Source organism: Centroberyx affinis, unplaced genomic scaffold, assembly GCF_046629955.1.
Source record: "Centroberyx affinis isolate AG114_WGS23_722 - 3 ecotype Tasmania unplaced genomic scaffold, CSIRO-AGI_Caff_v1 ptg007942l_1, whole genome shotgun sequence".
NCBI classification, from domain to species: domain Eukaryota; kingdom Metazoa; phylum Chordata; class Actinopteri; order Beryciformes; family Berycidae; genus Centroberyx; species Centroberyx affinis.
In genome coordinates this window covers 106,207-122,814 of record NW_027283983.1, presented here as the reverse complement: position 1 = coordinate 122,814, position 16,608 = coordinate 106,207, and the positions used below count along the sequence as shown (strand labels likewise).

Here is a 16,608-nt window from a genome sequence, read left to right as displayed (position 1 = left end):
CTCCTCAAATGCCCTAACCCAAACCTACATACCATACCATAAAATATCATACCATCATGCATGTATTGGAACATGCATCACCTGTCTGGGCTGGCTTCACAGAACATCTGATCCTGATCTACAGAGTCAGCAGAGAAGGTGTTCTCAAAATATGCAGGCCCCCTATGATGACTCAGTTCCCAAGTTAAAGTAAATGCTACCAGAAAGAAGTTTAAGAAGATGCTGAAAGTGGAGGCCAAACCACTGAGACTTTAACTGAGCATAACCATCACAAGGTGAAATCAAGCAGTCACACCAAGACACTAGTTGCCCTTTCTTCACCAGCAGCTGTCACATGAACTGCGCTTTAATTTACATAACAGATATACATTATTAAAAAAGCTGCTGCATCCTGGTGGCTCAGTTAGTTAAGGTGTATACCATGTCTTTCCTGTCTCTCTCTTCTGTGTTCTACTAAATAAAGGCAAACATGCTAAAAAAATTGATTCAGCATCTCATGGAGCTATATAACAGCACAGAAAACTTCCCGACTCTATCCGAAAAAGGCATAACCATTGATGCATTGATGCAACTTCAGCATACATTACATAAGAACAGTGAAATCATTTCCATTAGTCATATGATCATATATTATATTGATTATCCAGGTACATTAATCCATAAACCTCAGAATACGTACCTACATACATTTCTGTCCTCCAGAGTCATTCGTCTGTTGTGTTCTGACAGTCCGGCCTGTCCCTCGGATTGACTTCTAAACCCAGATCGTTCCCTCTGACACCCTTGGGCCCCGTCCTGGTATGAGGTGGCAGAACAGCGGGGAGAACCCTGGGGAGCACTGTGGAGGGGAACATCTCAACGTTCTGCTGGCTCTCCTCCTCGGTGGAAAGCACCTCGGAGGTGGATCGAAACCAACTCCCACTGAAATCACTTTGCACAGCTTTGTGTAGGGGTACGGGATGACATTACCTTCACATTGTTTCACGGCTAATTCTCATATATCGTTTTTGGGGCTAATATTGGACAAATACTTTCTAAAAGCTCAAGTTGCTTTGAAGAAAAAGCACAGTGGGTTGTGTATGTGATGCAAGAGCCACAGAGGATCATTTACTGATCAAGCCTGACCTCTAGTGGCTTTTATTTCGAAACACACAGATACAGGAAGAACCAGTCTGTAACACTAACCTACAGTATGTGTGGAATAGTTTATCCTGTTATGATCAAACTGTAATACTGATGTGAACCAGGATCAGGATGTCCACTGCTACACAAGTGATTGGTTGTGGGATTGATGGGCATTTATCACATTTTCACAATAAGCGGCTATGAAGGGAAAATGTCTTCATACTTATATCAATGCTATTTTCAACATGTGTCACTGAGTTGTCAAAAGCTCAACTGTCATCAGTCAGAGTTGCATTGAGTGTGTGGATATCGTTCCTTTATATTGACTTTATTCACCTTCAGCACAGCAGACAGACTTATCCAGCTGAGGGGTCGGTGTGACACAGTCTGCAAATATCCACAATCTACAACTGTCCTGTGCACGGATCACACATTAAATCAGTAAATTTTACTGAATGCATGGCTGGTCGTGGAGTTCCTTTACTTTAATATGTGTCCTGAAAATGTATATTGGAGTAAACAGATTTGTCAGTTTGGTTGATATGAGGACAAGACTCTTTCTCTCTCTGTTGAACTGCTTTAAGTCGTTAACTATAAGGCCGATCCCTGTCTTTGTCTCTTTCCCTTTCCCTCTCCTTCGTACTCCTTATCTGCGTCACTGTCTCCGTTTTATTTCCCTCTTTCAACACTATCCCAGTTTTCATTCTCTTTCCCTCTCTCTTGTTCTCACCCTCCCTCTCTTCTAGTTTCCCTCTCTCACTCTCCTCTATCTCACAGTTATCTTGAACCCTGCTGTCTCTTTCCCTTTCCCTCTCTCTCTTTCCCTTTCCCTCCCTCTCTCTCTCTCTCTCTCTCTCTCTCTCTCTGTCTCCACCCTTTCTGGGAGCTGAAACTAGAGCTGTCAAGGCATGCTGAGCAAAGTCTAATTCTCACACAGGCCTATCCCAGGGTGTGGCTCTCTGGGTGTGTGCACGTTGTAATAATGCATGACTCACATCGGTGACTTTGTGTGTTTGTGTGATGTTTATCAACTCTACTCCTCTATGTATGTATGTGCGTGCGTGTGTGTGTGAGTTTGGTGACAACGCCTAAGTATTGCACCAAAAACTGTAACAGGGACTACATTTATGTGCAGGCTGCAACTGGATTTTCCAGCCAACGCAACTTAAAAGTTGCCGGGATATTGCACAAATCAGTCTGAAAATCGAACATCTTCAAAAAAAGAAAGTCTTTATTGCATAAAAAATACACAAACTGCCAAAAATAATCAATTCATACTACAGCAGAAAAACAGTTGAGTGATCTCTAGAAGTGGAAGAATAAGACATGATCTACTATATACCCATACAGTCACTAATGAAGATTGAGAATGCTGATTTTGCAGACACAGCTTCATCCTTGTCCAAAGCCCTGTTTACACTGGTAAAAAGCGTGTTTTTTAACATCTAACCTTAAAGAGAGCAAAGAGGAAAAGAGTTTCTTGAAGTGTAAACAATCTGGCTCTGACCTGCCACCTTGGATAACAGTGTACAAAAGCCAGTTTCCACGTTTGATTCTCAGACAAAAGATATGAATCCAGATTCTGCCTGCTTACACTACAAAAAACATCTCTTCAGATAAAGCTATCCTTCAAGTCAGATGGGAAAAGCCACACACGGACTTTGTCTACTAATCAAAGATCATTGCTCATGTTCCCTTAAACACTGTTTTTTCATTGCAATGTAGAAGTCACAAATAATTCATTTCATCAGCACTCTTCCATATGTAAATAAAAACCTTGTTCTTCCTGGACATTTATTAAATTTGGACATTAATTGAAATTTGATTGATGACATGGGATTCAGCATGTGTCTGTCAAACCAGGCTAACGACTTTACAGTCCTCTGATAGGACATTCAAGAATTCAACAATACAACATCAAAAAGAAGTTAAGGCACATGTTTTACACACAGTATATCATAAGATTGTACACCACAGTCTCATTGTTTCAACAAGCCTGCAGATGTTAAGCCATGTGAGGGCTATTAAAACCCATGGAGGCTTTAGAATATACTTATATGTGGAAAATGGTTTATTCTAAAATTACGCCAAATTTGTGTCCATGAGAGAGGCTGCAAAAGCATTTTCATACCTGTATCAACAGTGTTCCAATAGTCTGGAAAAACCTACAAAATTTTCCTTCCTTGTCAGTTGACATCTATTGGTTAAGGTGTAAAAAAAACAATAAGAAGGAAATAACTATTCTAGTCAATGTGAACATAGACCTGGTCTAGAGTGCATTCTCTAAGGTGAATCACCTCTTTCTATTTTGGGGCAACCAACCTCCAGCATTTGGAATACACAGGATGCGCTTCACTCTTTGCATTGTTCCCCTTAAACCAAAACTTAGACATGTGACATCATTAAGCCAGGCAAAACGGGTCAGTTTGGATTGTCTAAAAACTGCAAGCTTATGCTAGTAAAGGTGCATGATACAAGAGATTTCCTGAACTGATATTTTTGCTATCCAGGCCAAATATTCTAGACCAGTGGCTCCCAGGACACCCAGAGGCCCTTGACGGGATTTCAGGAGGTCCCAAGCAAAACAAGGAAGGGCTTAATTCACAAAAATCTAGCACAACGACACAATATACAAGAATGACTATTCTGATAATAGGTTTCATACTCTGCACTGTTATCTCCCAATCTACGGGTGATCATGAAAATCTTCTCAAAAAGGGGTCTCTGGGACAAAATGTTACCAAATGGAGGGCCGTGGACAAATCTATTTATGGGTCTTTAATGAGAAAAAACTTTGGGAACCTGAGAAAACCTCTAAGAAAAACTATGGTGTGAGATTTTCACCCCAGTTATCTAAATTTGGATGAGACATATTAACTGGGGTGGAAGTTTATAGGCATTTCATAAAATTCACACCACTTTACCTACCTATTAAGTGTATTATTTCTAGTGTTCAGAACAGATACAGAGACAGCACAGCAAACACCCACAGCTAAACCCTTCAGTAGTGAGCAAATAAGAATACAATATTCTGAAACAGCAGATTAGAGTGATTAAAAAATGCTTAAATAGGGGCAAAAATGTCCAAGGGTTAGGGCAACCATTAAAGTACATGTACATTTCCTTTTTTACATTCAGCTTCTAAATCCATGTCTTTCTTTCCTTCTTACCTTATGTACAGCAAGATACAGAATATAAGATGCATTTAGGATACGTGTGAGAAAAGCTATATAACACATGGGACAAAATCAAATACAGCTCTAACATGTTGGAACCAAGCTCTTACAAGAAAAACAGAAACAAGCTTAAAGCTATGCTTTACAGAATGACATCCCTTATGTTAAGTGCACTTGGGTGATCTTGCATTGACAATTACCGGTAAAACTTGCAGGTAAAATGTGGAATATGTTTAATTCAAATATAGAATGTGAAAAAATACTATGGTAGAAACCATAAGTTATGGGGCTGACTTAAAAACATGGAGGTCTTTACGTTAAACTTACATAACAATGTCCAATCGCAGTCCAGTTCCAATAAGCATCATCCCTTAATACATCCCTTACTTATGGTGAACGAGGCTTTTCCACTGCCGAACCAAATTAAACTGAACTGAGCCACCATACCTGCTGGATCTTTGGTGAAATGGGACAACGTGAATAGGAATGTTCAGTGACCAGTACAGCACAGATCCAGCTCAGAGTGGAAGTGGAAGAGACTGTAATTGACCAGGTGGGTGGGTTTTTTCCTCTAGGCGGAGGTGTAGATGTATTTGGTCTTGGCCAGGCCGGTCAGCTCGTCCTCGTAGCGCGGCAGGCAGCAGAAGAGGATGGCACAGCCGATGGTGAGGATGGTGGCGCCCCAGCCGAAGCCGTAGGCCCAGGTGTAGTCGTAGTCTCCCTCGAAGATCTCCTCGTTGAACTTGACCGGGTAGATGATCAGAGCGATGAACTGGAGAACCACTGGATGGAGAGAGGGGAAGAGGAAAAAGGTGAGGCACAAACCTATACAGCAGAATGAGAGAGTTGGAAGCACACACATTTACAAAATATTCTACAGGGTGTCTGCAGTTTTCAGAAAGCCAAATTTAAGACTTTTTAAGTGTAATCATTCTAATCTGCTGTTTCAGAATATTGTATTCCTATTTGCTCACTACTGAAGGGTATAACTATGGGTGTTTGCTGTGTTGTCTCTGTATCTGTCCTGAACACTGGTAATAATACACTTTATGGGTAGATAAACTGGCAAATCAGCCTGTTTCTGATTGAACATGGCTAGTGAAAGTTCTGAAATTACAAATGGGCAGTAAAAGAAAAAGGAAATTAATTGTTAAGGGATACAAAGCCCAACTGTGTTTAGTGAATCAGATAGGATGCCTGTTGTACTGCTAACCCTGTTTTGGATTAATCTAAGAGTGAACATGGAGCACAAAGACACATGTCATCGGCTAGGGAAAAAGAAGACCTCTAGTAACTGGATTTAAGACCTTATAATACGTTTTGAGTCCTTAAATTTCAATAATGTATTTTTAGACTTTTTAAGGACCTCTCTAAGGAGTTAGAGGTTGCTTGTGTCAGAGGTCAGAAGAGGCTGACACAGAAGTGAGAAAAGCAGAGAGTCAAAACTTCAGCCAGAGTCAAAACGACAGGCAGAGTCAAAACGACAGCCAGAGTCAAAACGACAGGCAGAGTCAAAACGACAGGCAGAGTCAAAACGACAGGCAGAGTCAAAACGACAGGCAGAGTCAAAACGACAGGCAGAGTCAAAACGTCAGGCAGAGTCAAAACAGCAGTCGGACGGTGCAACAGACAGATGAGTAAGATACTACATTACTGAATGTTGAACTTCTGCATAATTGAACAGTTTCATTCCCAAATAAGATATCAACCATTTGAAAAATTTGATGCCTACTCTGGCAAATTGATTTTTGTCATGAAAGTAAAACTCACATTTAAATATTACTTAAGTCATAAACTATTCCAAGTGAAGAGAAATGAACTGAGATATGCAGACAGGCAGAAAATCAGTCAACTAGACTGACAATTTGACAAAACAGAGAGCCGGAATAACAGCCGTACTGTCAGACATGCAGCCGGTCGGACAGATACAATGGCGCTAACAGGAGGGTGTGGTAAATACTTTCACATGAGACTGTGATAGTTTCCTCAGCATGTGAACATCTGTGAGATTTAGGTGAGTCAGGATTCGCTGACAGAGATCAGATCACCCACTGAAACACAACAGTGTTAGTAATAATTATATTGTAAGCATTTCCAGGCAACTGTTGAGAGAAAGTAATATGTCATCTTTCCTGACTGTCCTATGATTCATATTTCTGTGTTGGTGACAGACAGGTAACATGCTACGCCCTTTCCACCGGAGGGCAGGCAGGGTTTAAGGTGTGCTCCTTTATCCCAACACAAACAACTAGAGAGTTCACTGACGTTAATCCGTATTTTACATAATCAAAAACGGGACGACACCAGTGTTTTTGACATGTGGGGCCGACTGTATGTCACTCTCCACTTGGTAGGAGTTAATACTTCACACCATGTTAATACCTCGTACCATTACTGAGATATTTTTGGTAGCCGATGTGTGTAGAGTCAGCCTGTCAGCACATCTGAAAATGTACTTTAAAATCACAATGAAATTAAAAATGACTTGACTTACTTTGTTGGATAATTCTCCATATCATAACATACTCCTATTTACCAATGAATGTCCAAAAAGTTACAAAAATATTTTGTTGTATTTTTACATCAAAATCCCATTATTTTGACTTCCTGGTAAACAACCTATTTTTAGTGGTTGCTTCATGGTGTACCAGTAGGCCAATAATATCATCACAGGGTTTTGAACATCACATAATGGCAAAACATGGTACAGCAGTGCATTTTTCTTGTTCACCCCCAGAGACACTGTTTCCTAAGGCAACAAGGTTGCATTGGAATTTATGCATTTTGGAGAACCCCAAATTTGTGACAGCTCAAAGGTATGCACAAAACACTGAGTCAATTTCCATGTTTATTCTGGTCCAGCCCGACAACTTTTGAAGTCCCATTCAAGTGGAAATGCTTTGAATTACAGAGGCAAGACACCATTGAAATGTTTTTCCTGTTTCCTTGTGACTTTAAATATCTTAAAGACACAAGAAAACCAAGCTTACTTGTGAAGTGCTGATTTTCCTCTCTGAAAAGTTATTTTATTGTGCCTTAATAAATAATCTAAAGAGGAGTAAGAAGACGCTCTTCACCAGGGACTGTGTTATGGCACCGCTTTTAGGAAAAAGGAATACCTCACCTATTTCAACAAATGTGAGGATTTTAATGTGTTTTCCTATGTCTAAAGCACATTTTCAGATATTTATAAGTGATAAATCAGCACAAAGTAGCCACCAGATTACGTCGATATTGGAAAAAGGTGCAGAACAATGATCTCAGATGAATGATATAACCCACAGGTCAAAACCACAGGCATTATTTTGAATGACTGCTGCGCTGGTAAACTGGGCTAGACTGGGCTCAGCAGCATTACAGAGGGCAGTGTGCAGTGATAATCTAATAATTTTCCCTAATCTTTCTTCATTTTCACTTATTCTTCCCAGATCCTAACTGACACATGAGTCACTTTGTGCGGCATTTGGGGAGCCGAGTGCCACATTTCTCTGTAGCTACAGCAGCGTGAAGCAACTGCAACCTAAATTTAATCCACATTTGAAGCAGACATGTTGACAATACCTTTGAATTACGACCAGGCCTTTTACCTGTTAACTTGGCAGGCAAAAGATGTGGGAGGGATATTGTGTGTGTGTGTGTGTGTGTGTGTGTGTATGTGTGTATGTGTGTCTGTCTGTGTGTCTATGTTGGGCTCTGTCCTATGATCTCACACGCACAGAGGGGTGAGTCAGTCAGATAGGCAGACTGAACGTTCGGCTGTTCCCATGGTAACGTCATACCATGACCCCGCCTTCCCCTCCCCTCCCCTCCCCGCGCAAACATCCAACTCACTCTCTCTTCTCAGCACTCCCTATCTCCACTCCCTCCCTCTCTTACTCCCCCTCCTTCCCTCCCTCTCTTCTTCACACTCAAACACAGGATCTTATTCTCTCTTTTTCTTTTTCCTCGGTATTCTTACATAAACTTCCTCTCTCTCCCTCCGTCTCTCACTCCCGCTTAAGATCCAACCCTTCTGAAAAACAGCCGGGTCTCACATTTCTCCCCCCCCCCCTTCCTCCAATCCCACGTTCACTCCTCTCCAGATTTGCGGATACTGTCAACCTTGGTCTCTCTCTCTCTCCCCCGTCCCTGAACCCTCGCACTCCCTCACAGTCTGTCACCCCCCCCCCCCCGCCCTCCGTCCAAAAAACTCACACACTTAAGGACCTTCCAATGACTTTTTAAGTCTTCTTTTGACAAATTCAATCAAAATCGACATGTTTTACAGCTGACCTACCACACTTAACCTCTTCATTTCTCTCCCTCTCCCTCCCTCTGTTGCTGTTGCGTTTATTTCTTTTTTTTGTCGATAAATCTTTTTTCTTTTTGGCCCCAACCTTGAGCCGTAAAACAAATGTGATCAACACCAGACATGATACAACAACTACCTTCCACATGATCCTATAAAGTCAGTAAATATAAGCCTGTTTCCTAAGATTGTCCTAAGATTACTGTACTAAGATTGCCAAGAAGTTAAATCACTCAATCAACTCTGCAAAGCATATACAATGCAAGTATAAGCATGTTCTCTGTGGATATAATGTTGTGAAATATTGTTACAGTGAAGACCAGAGGGGTTGTTCTCTATGGGTTAGGCTTAATCTAACGTTTGAGTGTTAGGGCTTTTTTTTTTTTATCTGGGACTCCTAGAAAAGCCAGTTTCTGCAATTTAGAGCCACTGGTTTCATCATCTAACTTAATACAGCTGCAACAGAGTGATTTTGGATGTCATACTGCACTCCAAACATTTTTATGGTCTCATATCATTCTTCTCAAATGTACAAACTGTCAAGGATTTTCAGGCTCGTGGGAGCTTGTGCTTCATTTTCTCTTATTGTCAACGCCTCCCTACTCTACTTTAAAGATTTGTCATTAACTTTCAACTGAGTCGTCATATTTGCCGGAATCGTGTGTTTAGGTGTGTGTGCGCAAGTGTGTGACTTATCAAGGATGAGCAGCAGTATGAGTGTGTACAGTGTGTGTGTGTGTGTGTGTGTGTGTGTGTGAGTGTGTGTGTGTCTTACCAACAACGAACAGCAGTATTCCTATCAGCGGCAGGAGGGAAATGTTGAGCGTGCAGCACAGAGCCACACAGGAGATGATGAAGGCGACGATGAGGATGAGGAGGCCCAAGATCATCAGAGCAGCCACCGCCTGGGCCCAAGCTGCAGTCACACACACACAAACACACACATTAGTTACATGCTAACTAACATACGTACAAACTCACAACACACCCACAGATCTCCATTCACTTCTATCAGTTTCAAACAAACAAGGCCTTTAACACTGTTCTACCTATGGCAGTAGTTTCCTACAACTGCAGAATTTAAAGCAAAAATTGGTTATTACACATGGACAAATGACAAAGCAAGATGTACTTTTAATATCTGTGAAGCCTTATTTAGTTTTGTTTGATTAGTACTACATGTTTATTAGCAAATCTGTAATTCTGTCTTGTTTTTTGACACCATTTTGTAATAAAAAGTAACTCTGTTTCTGAAAATAAATGAGTCATCTATTATGGAGTCTTTCTAGATGGTGTTTAGTCATTGTTGCAGCCCCAACGGCGACTTTCTGGTCACTTCCAGCAGTGTTCAGAGGAAACAAATACATGACAGCACATTCCAAAAGATTAGGGAGTTGAATGCTGATAGAGAGAGAGAGAGAGAGAGAGAGAGAGAGAGAGAGAGAGAGGCTGGGGCCTGGGGTGGTACTTGCTACACCCACCACACCCTTAACAACACACACTATCTCTCTCTCTCTCTCTCTCTCTCTCTCTCTCTCTCTCTCGTCGGGTAAAGCTGCATTCAGTTCATGCTGTAATTATAAGGAACCTCTAGCACCGATATATCATTTCACCTCCAAAGTCTAGAATAGACTTTGGAGTGGTTTTGAATGTTTGGCCCGAAAACTGCCGGGAATGTTCTGAGAACTTTAATTTCAGATCTACCATACTCATGATATGAAAGACGCATACAAACTATCATATTATAAGACACAGAGAAAAAAAACATGTTTCAATAGTGACGTTGCTGCTGTTTGAAGGGAAACTTTCACTGTGTATAATACACCTCATATCTATAAAAACACAATTTCTAAACTATATAATGTGTTTTGAATGGGTTTCATGATCCCTCTAGGGTCATAAAACCTACCTGAACCCTCAGCATGAAGGGTCATAGGAACATGTGGGTCAAATTTCAAACATATGCAATATGCATCTCTTCAAATTGCTGAATACATGCTGTAAATGAGTAATCCTACATTTTTTAAGGTAAATCAACAGATGCAAGCATGGTAAGCTCACTGTGTGGATTTTCAACACTCACTGTTACACATAATTTACTGTTACTGGAGCACCTTTTACACAGAGATCAACCCACACCTTAAATTATTCACATCTGTGTATGTGTGTGCGTGTGTGCGTTTGTGTGATCAGGTAGCGTTCAGGTGTTGTCCTATACCCACCCAAGCCTCAGGCATTTCTCTCATCATGCTCGCACATGCCATACATTACATACAAACACACTCAAACACACAGACACACACCTGACTGGTTCAACTGGCTCAATGTCCTGTTAATATCAGTAGCATTAAAACTCACTAAAATACAAAACCTCCACCGCTCTTTACACAAAGGATTCTTAAATTTTTCAGATCAGGACCCAAATAATTAATCATCCTGGGCTTCAAGCTTGATTAACATATTACTACATTTTTACAGTATTCATGTGGAGATCCAGGAGAAACAGGATTTGATCAATAGCTTAAGAAACACTTAAAATGCTAACAAGAGTAACAAATGCAATTTGGAAACACACTCAAATAATAAGGTACTCCTGTTTGCCTCCATGTTTGTTTATCGTTTGTCTTGCAGGTTCAATTTTCCGAAAAAGTAGCACGTGAATGCAATGCTGTTTAGCAGCCGACTTGCAAGACTTTCAGACTTTCCCACCAGCACAAGAACGCAGCATAATAGTTACAGCTAAAAAACAAAAAACGTTTTTTCAACCATAACTAAAAAATCAACATATCCTTGGGACAAGAGCTACCTGTCCATCAAATCTCCAAATACCCAAACTAAATTTCAGCCATATATCCATAACTTTTTGAGATATCTTACTACTAAGAAACAAAGAAACAGGGTGAAAACATTTCCTCCTTCCTGCTTCGTAGGCAGGGGTCTAAAAAATTATTCAAAAATCTGTGATGGTATTATTGGTTGCAATTTGTATGCCTACTGGTGTGCCCTGAATCACTAAAAATATAAAGTGAAAGTAATGGGATTTTGGTGGTAGAATGTGAGAAAATGTGGGATTTATTGTTAAATTGGCGTACATTATGATATGGGGAATTAGCTAGCAAGCTGAAAAACAAATTTTTCATTTCATTGTGACTTTAAATATGTAGCCATACTACAGGTCCGTTAGGATTATGCCTGTTTAAGGCCTGTATGTCACTCTGGAACACTAAGGGATGTTTGTGTTGATAAGTAAGAGGCAGTGGTTTGAACTCCATCAAATCAACCGACATGTGAATTGCTCCAACACAATTTACCGATAAGCACAGGGCCTTTTATTAGCTCGCGTACTACAGCTTAGCATGGCTGTATGTGTTTTCCCTAATGCCTGTGTGTTTGCACATGTGTGTCTGTGTGTCTATCAATTTGAGGTGGGGGAATGTACTGAATATGCCTCGGGAACATGCCTGTCTGTCTATGTGTATGTGTGTGTGTGTGTGTGTGTGTGTGTGTGCCTGTGTGTGGGTGTGTGCAAAATAGCTGAATGCTAGAACTGCCTGTCCTTGTCACTCTCAGTTAATGGCATCCAGCTGTTTACCATCTGTTTTCCTCTTCTGATCACAACAACTAAAGACATTAAACTATACTCTCTCATCTTAATCTTGCTTTGCCCACATACTCACACACGTACACACACTGTACATTAAAAAGAGAACGCAGCATAAATCTAATATCCTAATAATTGGTCATGACAAGAGTGTTTGTTCTGCGACTGCGGGAGGCATTTTGAAAGCTTGTTGGTTTCAGAACAGACCTGGTCCTGAAGTCAAGGATAATATTCATCCAACCTCTCAGAATAAGGCTTTCATACAATCAGCAGGGATCAGCCCTCTGCCCTGCGCTTCGCATGAATAGATTTTAATGGAACACCTGTCCAGCAAGCAGCTCCCGGCACTGCGAACACAGATGTCAGGGTTGTAACTCATACTTTGGAAAATACACTTTTCTGGTACCTACCAATACTAGCTTAGTGAAAGGCTTCTCATCTTCCCTGCATGGTTCCCTTCACAGTCTACTACCAGTCAACTGGAATTTAATTGAAGAAGTGACTGTTGACAGTTTATTCATTCATATTATTTATGTACTTTATTCAGTTTGTACTGCAACTCAAATAATAAACCTTGTATGTATTTTTTTATACTTTTCTAAGCTAAGACTTTCTCTGCTAAGACTCAAAAGTGTGTTAATTCTCACACTTTGAAAATTAGTTTGACCTGACGAAGGCCCAGTAGGCTCAAAACATCAAAGTTGTGTTGGAGTGTATGGAGTGTGTTTCTTCTTTTTTTTGCATTCACATAGTTCTAAGGTGTGTTGCTTTTCTTGGAAATAAGGTGGATCTTGCCATCCCATCTATAAATTAGGGAGCAGCCTTAGGGCTGTGGCAGGGCCTGTCTTTGGTTCGATGCCATTATTCATCACATCCCACATTCACACACATGCACTGTACTAGTCATGTTTGTTTGCTTATTTTTCCAAGTCTTCTGTCCACCAAGATATCCCCACAATTATTTAGGGTAGAGCCATGAAACAACAATGCTCAGTGGGGCCGCAGGACAAAAAATAATCCATGACCCAGACCTAGAAGGGCTTTGGTGTTGGCAGACACACAGGATGTTGCAGTTCTCTGATTGCTGTGTTTGTGTTTTATATAAACACTGAAGTCCTGCTGAGATAAAATAAAACATTTTCTAAATAAGATGTGACCAAAAAGACAACAGCTACTTACAAAGAACAAAACCACTTCATGGAAAACATCAAACCAGATATTCATCGCAAATGCAAAATACCAGGAAAACACTTTGAGAAAAACATATAACAGCCCATAACTTTATCAATGACGACAACTTCTAATGGTGTTTTCAGTACTTACACACCTGATCTATGGCACTGCCTTCATGACAGTCTAACTTACAGGAACTAAATACAGACATCTCTCTTTGTGTTTTACCTCTGACAAATGGCCTATCAGACCTTTTTACTGCTGCTGTTACAGTGCTGAAGTGAAGTGAAACAAGGTGTGGAGAGGTCTGGACATGCAAATAGACTTCATTCACTTCATATGTAACTTTCAATTATAATATCATATGACTAATAACAAACACACATGTGCATACAGGAACACACGCAAACAATAAAACACACAAATAGCAAAAGGAGAGGATTAGATCTATAGAAAAGGACAGTCATTTCAATATCAGAATGACATTGGCAACAATTTTATGTAACCAAGGACAATTGACTATATTATTTTTATCTACATGGGCAGTGCATCTAAATTGGCTACACATTTCTATAAATGTACCGGAGCTCGCCAGAGGCTAACAAAGGCTTATTTTCATCAACAGCCCATGAGGACTGTTGTATAAATAAAGAAAAAGGGAAGGACAGATACAAGATAGCACTCAGTTTATTAGGTAGTAATGACTTCAAACAGTTGCGTATACAGCGCATAGTCTGTAGTGTATATAAAAGCTTCATTGCTACTGGGAATGGCTATTATGGGTCTGAACAAGGACTTGATCAATAGTGTTCATATCATTAAACAGCAGTGTGGCCTCTATTTAAAAAGTAGCCATTGATACATGGTAGCTGTTGATATAATCAATCAATCTGCAGCATGTTCCCAACTGCTGCCCGCGTGTCCTGGCATACATATAAGGTGTGCAGACCTCAATATGGAGCTATTTGCCATTTGCTTATAGATGACTTCACTACATCCTGATAACAGCAACAATACTGTCTTTGTTGGTGACTGAGCACTGAGCACAATGAACACAATGCCCCCCCTTTAGAAGCACTACCTGGCAAACTTAATACAGAGAGAGAGAGAGAGAGAGAGAGAAAGACTCAGAGAACAGAGGAAGAGACGTCTCTGTTTAGTGTTATTGTACTATATCTCTGTGTATGTGTGTGTGTGTGTGTGTCTGTCTGTCTTTGGTAGGACCTCCACAGTGGAGGAAAACTCATTAACAGTTTGTCTATAAATAGCCATATCAGTGTTAACATGTCTGACAGATAGGCAGCCATCTTGAAATCAGCTCCTCGTCCCTTTTGTTTTGCACTCACAATAAGCATTTATATTCAAAATCTGCCTGAGGTGTATTTCACTAGGAAAGTTTTCAAACTTCCTGAATATTTGCACCCAACAGATTGCTTCACCCAGAATAAAGGAAAAAGCTACTGTCTGCAACCCGTTTGAATGGAATTATCCATTAATTTGTTTTTGGAAACTTTAAGGCTTGAATACTAGTTGTCTAATGACTGTCCTACGGAGATTACAGAGCTCATGGTTTATTATTATTATAAGTAGTAGTAGTAGTACAGATAGGAGTAGTAATACTAGTAGTACTAGTAGTAATAGTAATAGTAATAGTAGTAACAGTAATAGTAATAGTAGTAGCCTAGTATGTAGTAGTAGTAGTAGTAGTAGTAGTAGTACTAGCCTAGTAGTAATAGTAGGCCTAGTAGTAGTAGCCTAACAGTAATAGTAATAGTATTAGTAGAGGTAGTAGTGGAGTTACAATAAAATTCAATAAAACACCGTGTTAAAAGAGATAAGTGGCTGTTTCATATCATTTTATTAAGAGTATTACTACATCGTTCTGACATGAGATCGGACCACAGCTCATATCAAATCATTACCTGGCCAAATCACATGGAAGAAAACAACGTGTGCTGTATCTCCTGGCAATAATAACACCGCATTTGATTTGATTTCACTTTCCTATGATGGGATTTGAGTGTTTTTTAGAAGAGGCCACAGGTTACACGACTGTTCTGCTTCACAGTAGAGCCTGTTCTAGTTTTTGGACGAGGGTCTGATCAAAAATAGGTTCAAGAAATATTTAACTTGAAGAGGCGGCTGTTAGAATATTTATACGGCACCGGTATTAAACTCTGTCTCTTTGCCTAGGCTTTTGCCCAGGTTGCAAAATAATAAAGGAGAGTTTATCAAAGTGAAGACCAAAGTTCAGTCTGTCTGACTGTAGGCCCACCTCTTCCCTAAGCCTGCAGTACTGGGTAGACAAGTCCATGTTAGGTCAGAGGTAGATTCCTCCTTCAAGTTATAATGGCATGTAAATGTTGAATTTTACACCGCAGCAAAGCGCTTACTGCATCAAGTCATGTTATGGTTTATCATCGAGCATATGTCTCGGCGCTCTGACGGTATTATTTTGAACAGCCTGCTATGGTCTAGTATAGGAACAACTACAGTAGAATATTTGCCCCTATAGACACGTTGAGTCTACCGACACTATTCATGAGCGGTCTACTTACAGTTCTCCATTAGCGTCCTGCAGTCCCAGTTGTCATTTCTGCCTCGGCACTGCTCCCACATACTGGCGTAGTGCGACTTGGCGTCTTCGTCCTCAACCCATCCCGAAGTGGCGGCGATGGCAATAATGTCAAAAATAATGGCGAAGAGCAACAGCAGGGGCAAGATCCACCTGCAGCGGGGGTAGGCGATCCCACAGCGGAACATGACCGACGAGGAGTGTCTGGAGCTGGGAAGAGAGAGAGACGGAGAGAGGCGGCGGCCGAGCGGTGTAGTCCGTCTGTCCGGTCACTGTCTGTGCGTATTTGCGCAAAGCGATAGTGTTCTAGGTGTGGCGTGTGGCACCTTTCGACCGAATATAGAGGGAAGCGCCCCGCCCGAGGGTGTGATGCAGTCGATCCAACAGAAACCTGTTTGGGGACCTGTAGGGCTGGGCTTGTCGGGCGGATGAGGCTGGCCCGCAGATGGCTGAGAGTCTGACAAGCGGAATCAGGCCCAACCCAGTGACTGTTTCATATTACACTGTAACTGTTTAGGTGCCTCCTAGACCGGCAGGGTCTGTTTTCATACGTCACTGTCAGCATTACCAAGAAATGATCAATCCTAATAGTTATGTAGTTATGGGAATTATTGTTTAAGTTTTTCCTACCGTCTGGGTATTGCAACAGGTGTGAGCTGTGTATCTGCGC

General features: G+C 40.9%; 1 protein-coding gene across 1 annotated transcript; it reads right to left on the bottom strand.

Annotated features, from left to right (window-relative positions):
• Positions 1-2,341: 2,341 nt before the first annotated feature.
• On the bottom strand, positions 2,342-16,315 carry perp (p53 apoptosis effector related to pmp22). The gene is made up of 3 exons (XM_071514077.1): positions 15,922-16,315; positions 9,365-9,505; positions 2,342-5,084 (listed from the first exon to the last, which is right to left on the bottom strand). Exons 1-3 carry the CDS (start codon positions 16,124-16,126, stop codon positions 4,873-4,875), a joined length of 558 nt encoding a protein of 185 aa, XP_071370178.1. The 5' UTR covers positions 16,127-16,315; the 3' UTR covers positions 2,342-4,872.
• Positions 16,316-16,608: the final 293 nt, after the last annotated feature.

Coding starts and splice junctions, on each gene's coding strand:
- perp (XM_071514077.1), bottom strand. CDS start 16,126: ATGTTCCGCTGTGGGATCGCCTACCCCCGCTGCAGGTGGATCTTGCCC. Junction 9,506..15,921: donor CAGGACGCTAATGGAGAACT/GTAAGTAGACCG, acceptor GTGTGACTGCAG/CTTGGGCCCAGGCGGTGGCT. Junction 5,085..9,364: donor AATACTGCTGTTCGTTGTTG/GTAAGACACACA, acceptor CTCTCCATCCAG/TGGTTCTCCAGTTCATCGCT.